Here is a 6000-nt window from a genome sequence, read left to right as displayed (position 1 = left end):
TTGTCACTCCCGGATTGGCCTTTTCAGCCACACTAGACGCTGTGCCAGAACCACCTTTCAGAGCGCGATACCATAGTCTTTCGAGACTGAAGGTTGCCAATACAAGTGTGATTCACATCCATGGGTTTCGACTTGCACGGGATTTGTGACCACACATTCTCCACAATTCAGGGCTTTCTTTGTGGCACAAGCCACATCAGCCCACGAAGAAGTGCAGACTTCCTGGGTCTTGCAGAAATCCCAGCAGCATTTGCCTGCTGAAAAGTGGCTGGAGTTTCCCTCTGAGGCTTTGCCTTTCTCAGAAAAAGATACTTCAGGTCCAAGCACATACTGTACTATGATTTCCTGCCCTGACTTTCACAGGAGACTTCCTTCCCCATGACTTTTTCTCCATATTTTCTGTTCTTCAGCCAAGGAAGCAAGGTTTGTCCAAAGGCAAATGCTCCAATCCAAGCATAAACAAACATCCATGAAAATTGCCCACTGAGCAAATTCTATACATCCAAATGTGTGATTATGCATGTGAAATGTGTCAGATACTTGGCGGGTTGATGTATGGGAAGTTATGGGCATGGCCCAACTCTACTTCTTGGACCAGGATAACAAACCACAGTTGGGCTAACACCTCCTGATCTGGTGACTGCAGCAATGGTTATGGGTTTACAAGACTTCTTTTTCCTGTGTTTTGTACCATATTGTAGGATGCCCACAAAAAATAAAAAAGGTTAGCACATCAGTAGGTGAGGGGGCAGCATTTGGCATGCTGCTTCAGGTATCAGGTCTTGGGCTGGCACCAAACACTTCAGCATTGTCATCTCTATCCCCTGGGGCGTTGGTGAAACTCATGGACATACCAGGCCAGGATATGCCATGCACTCAACAGTCCTTTTTGCAGTCCCAACAGTAAAGAACAGAAAAAGGGAGGGACTGGCGCTCCCCCATGGCTTAATGTCACTTCCTTTACTTGGTATGGCTTGTCTGGTGTCCTGTGTGAAGGCAGGACGTACCTCTGATAACATAGCCCTGAAAGATCCTGCCCCAGGCGTCTTGCGCTTCATGCTGCTATGGGGGTTATGGTCTTAATCCAATCTCTGCTAGGAATGGCCTCAAGGCACACTACTTCTGCCCATCCCCCAGAAGGGCAAAGGTCAGGCCAGGTTACAGCCATCCTTCCTGTGAGCCTCTGCCCAGAAAGCCAGGACACATCTGAGCTGAGCCAGACTTCTCCCAGGGAGCCACAAACCACCTCCAGCCTCTGCCCTAGCTCTTCCTGCTTCTCTCACAGTCCAATCCTATGAGCTAAAAATGCTGGTAGAATGAGCAGCTATAAAGTACTTTCCAACAGTGCACTGCTGGGGCAACAGCAGGAAGGTCTCCCCCAACCCTCCCCCCTTAGACTTGAGCCAGTAAAATAAACTAGTGTAGGTCAGGGGTGTCCAAACTTTTTGGCAGGAGGGCCACATCATCTCTCTGACACTGTGTTGGGGGCTGGGGGGAAAAAGAATTACGAGTTTACATTTCAAATTTGAATAAATTTACATAAATGAATATATTAGAGGTGGAACTTATATGAATGAATGAATGGTCTTGCAATAACTCAAGGCCTTGAACAAAGCAAGGCCAGCCTTTGCTGCCACTTCTGCATCACAGACGTGAAACAGCAAGCAGTGGAGGGAGCCCTCATCCCACAGCTCACACAAGAGGCCGAAAAGTTGGCTGTCACGTTGCGAGCAGTTGTGGTGGGCAAGCATGGGCTCCAGCAAGTCTCCAGAGGGCCAGCAGCTCATTGGAGACTGGGGGCTCCCTGCAGGGTGGGAGTCCTCGAGGGCCACAAGTGGGCCCAGGGCCGGGTTTTGGGCACCCCTGGTGTAGGTCCAAGTAGTCCCATTGCAGAACAGGAAGCTTATGCAGGGGGGTAAGGAGGTTTAAAACTTTTTTCCCTGCTAAAGCCTCCCTATACGACCCCCTGCTGGATACACCATGCCCATTTTAGGCGCAGCTGCAGGGGGAGGATAGGCTTAGGCTGCCAGGTTTCTTCTGCTTTTCTCACCACTTCCTCTCTTCTTCCTCTCTCAAATCATCAAGCTGCTGCTCATCCAGCTGTCTGCCTGACTGCCCGGAGGTGGATAGTGGCTGGTGACACTACCAGCGATCACTCTGCCACTCAGCTGAGTGAAAGCTGCCTCCCTGTCACCTGGATGCACCTTGTGGGGACTCACAAGCATACATCTGGAATTAGAGAGATATGCCATGCCTACAAATACTGTAGTATTCTTTTCAGATCAAGTACTTGAAGTATAGAAGTTATCCTATGCAAATACAGCAAGCTTGGCCAAAGTTTAAATTACAATGTCTTGCATTTCTGGACACATTGCCTACAGTTGTACACACTAAGTACTTCTTGGCAGAGCTGCAAAATCCAAGCCACATGAGGGCTGTATCTTTTATTGAGGTGACCTGAAAGTTCCTTCACTGACCAAGATGTTCTATTGAGAACTTGGGACAGGTCTTCCTTGTTCCAGTTCCTTCCCCATGAGGTTCACCTAACCACCTCAATCGCTGTCTTCAGACCATCAGTTTCACCAGGCCTATGGTGCAAATATGTGTTGGTTTTAACAGAAACTTTGTCTAATGCAGCTTTTCAAAACACCTTACTGCAGTGCCAGGGAAAGCAAAACCTGGCAGCGTTTTCCTTATGCATTTGCCCTTCCTTTCCTAGAGCCTTACAACTATTAAAATCAGATGGGCAGACCCACCCCTCAATTTTCAAAGAATCACTACACGAGTTTTCATCAGAACAACAGGGAGAGAATATATCACCAACTGTATTGACACTTCTGAAAATACAGACAGCTTTTCTTAAAACGGAGATGTTTTAACAGATTGTCACCACCTTAATATGACAGGTAAGAGGGATCAGGGACAATATGAAATACTGATTCAGAAAGACTGAAAAGCAGTGGTATGTTTCCTCATACCACTCATCTAGCCCTATGAACCAGATGCAGTGGTCCCCTGTCACTACAAACAAAAACTGAGGATTATTTCTACCTCTGATAACCAAAGCAACATGACACTCCCTCTACATAAGTTACTAACTGATGTATAACAGTGTGGACAATAAAGAATAAGGCTAGTTCTCACATTCTCATTGTTTATTCAGTATAGAAAAGCTTTAGGTCCTCTGAAGGAAAACAAGTTTAAAGAACACGTTTAACAATTTAAATTGTCAACCCAGTGTAAAAGAGTTAAGAAAAACGAAATACGCAACCACGAAGACCTGTCAACACAGAGACACAGCCCCACAGGACTGTAAGTGGACAACAGAATGATCCACACTTAGAAATGGCTCGACTTTCCCCCACCCATAATGTAAAAGTTGCACTGTACTTTAAATAGTAATGATCAACTTGAACCAGTGTTGTAAGCCCTTACCACCACCCACCCATCATATACTTGCTGCAGGCAGTTAGGCTACTGAAAAGTACCCAGTTGAGAACACCTAATGGCCAGATATTGTTTGAAATGAAAAAAAACCACCAGTCTCTTTTATAAGCACACACTGATGTTTTCACATCTAGTCTCAAGATCTACCACAAACAATAAAACAAACATCAATGTCTTCCCTACAACTGTCAGGAATTGAACCAGAAGCTAAATGTACAAGCATTGCAGTTCAGCAACATTAGTTTTCAGATGCAGCCAACAACTAGCCAAGTTACTGGTGATTGTTAAGATATGAGACAAGGCTCTTTCAGATTCGGATGCTTTCGATCTTCTGTGGAATAGGTAGGTAAAGCTTTTCAGTGCTCATTGTGGAGAATATTATTGGGTTGGCTAACCAGGTGGCACATCAGCAATCCCGCAGACATGAAACACCAGAAAGTTCTTCTAAATGGATTGGTCTACCTGATCACTAGAGCTGAGCTAAGACCTTCCTGTTCAGAGACTCGAACAGTTTCCTAGGTAAACTGACAAGCTTCTTGCACTGAGACAAGGAATACCTATAAACCCAGGAAAACAAGTGAGATATTGGGCAACGAAGAAAAAATTAGACATTCACGAAACTGAAACCACACCTTGGGTACCAAATATCCTCAATGTATGTTAAATCCATTTAGTTATATGCAAACCAAGTTCAATGCAGGAAAGTAAATGCTTACTAACGTTCAAGATATTTAATCTGAAGTACAAATGTGTAACTAAACATGTGGTGGCTGTGCTTCTGGATTCTTCCGCAGTTTTAAAGTTTCAGTACTAGAGAATCCACTTTTGGACTCCCCACACAATAGTAGTTTTATTTAATTCAACTTTGTATTCTTGCATATTAACAGCTATCTTGATCCATATTCTCTGAAGAAAGTTCCATCTCATTGTCTGGCTTGTCTTCAGAATCAACTTCATTGCCTGTTCTCTCCTCTCCATTTTCATATTTAGCTGGTTCATTTTCAGATGGAACTGGGATGACCTCTGGCAACAGGAAACAGTCATCATTCAGCACTTGTTCTGACGTAAGTCGATTGTTCCAGCAGAGGAGATTTAGAAGTAGATTCTTAACTTTATCATCCTTAAAAATTTTAAAAAAAAAACTTAATGTAAAAATGAAACAAAATGCCATCAAGAGATACTAGTTACCAATTTGAAACTTGTCCATTGCTTTTAATCATATGAAGTTATTTATATAGGAACTAGTCAAACAGCAACAGGTAGGCCAGTGTGTTTGGACTGACTTTACTAGCAGCCATGAAATCACTATACAGGATTCCCGTGTCCATGGATCCGATATTTGCAGATTGTTATCCGAGTATTGGGTCCGCGGGGGCCCCCTCTGCTCATGTCTTTTCTGGAGGCAAGGAGAGCTCTGACCGCAGACGTTTTGAGCTCTATAGCTCAGTCTGAACTTGGGGGAGGCTGTGGATGGATGTCAGTGGCCTCTGCTGAATTTAGGAGCCCCTCCAGAGAGGAGGGAAGCCACCTCCGGATGGTTCAGACCACGATGGACAGACCACGTTTACCCATATCTGCGGTTTCAGTTATCCGCAGGGGGTTCCAGAATAGATCTCTAGCAGATAAGGGGGCACATATGTACTTAGTGTGTGTTGCATTTTGGTCCATTTCTTTATGTACTTAAACTCAATCTTAACTCAAGCTGGAACTCAATAACCCAGTCTGTGTTCACCAGAGCTAGGATGCAAATTATAGATAGGTTGTCAGAAGGGGAGGGAATGCAAATTGGGTTCATAACAGCCAAGAATGGTTAAACAAGCTGATTTAGTTTCAGGAAGCTGGCCCTCCTTTAGGTAGAGATCAGGTAACAGAGAATGTCATTTTAATTGAGGGGATAAAGCCCCAACCAACCAGAAACTCCTTCTATTTCCTCACTGCGCATCAACATCTGTTTGCTGTAAATGTGTTTTTAATCATGTTTTTAATTGTGTTTCCTTTTTTTTGCATTCTTTTAAATTATTGTTGTAAGTTGCCTTGGGTCCCTTCGGGGAGAAAGGCAGTGAATCAACCAACCAACCAACCAACAGGGGAGTGCCTACTCTATCTATGACTGTGAGTGGAATAATGGTGGTATTTCCATCATCCAGGAACAAAGGCAAGAATCAGTATTATGCAGAAACTGTAAGATTTTATGCTTGTCCTATGTGCGGTGGTCTTGCATTATAAAGTAAATAAAACTGCATAAAATAAAAGCAAGAGCTCAGAGTTAACAATGCACGCATGAGATTCTGTAGCACCTCAGCACCATCTGTTGGCCATTGATATGATTGCAGGTGGAAAAACTTTTCTAATCATAATGCTCATTGCTTTCATTTCTTGTTCACTTTATTTTATCTCCTTTTGCTTTTATACAACTTTTTAATAAACTCTTGGCATATTATTCTGAGTCTGCCTTAAGAGAACATCAGTGGGTACATCACCTTGCTCTGCAGGTGCTACTGTGAGAGTGATTTTGATAGAGACCACTGAAGTTCAGTATTGTTCTAGGAGGGA

General features: G+C 43.9%; 1 protein-coding gene across 1 annotated transcript in view; it reads right to left on the bottom strand.

Moving 5' to 3' along the window:
• Positions 1 to 4327: 4327 nt before the first annotated feature.
• Positions 4328 to 6000, bottom strand: part of STK31 (serine/threonine kinase 31) — a 50765-nt gene continuing 49092 nt past the window's right edge. Inside the window, exon 23 of the mRNA XM_066629142.1 lies at positions 4328 to 4567. Coding sequence (XP_066485239.1) covers positions 4328 to 4567 — 240 coding nt within the window. The remainder of the gene's footprint in view (positions 4568 to 6000) is intronic.

This window comes from Tiliqua scincoides, chromosome 5, assembly GCF_035046505.1.
Source record: "Tiliqua scincoides isolate rTilSci1 chromosome 5, rTilSci1.hap2, whole genome shotgun sequence".
Lineage (NCBI taxonomy): Eukaryota > Metazoa > Chordata > Lepidosauria > Squamata > Scincidae > Tiliqua > Tiliqua scincoides.
Note: the sequence above shows the minus strand (reverse complement) of the source record. Positions and strands in the feature narration are given on the sequence as shown.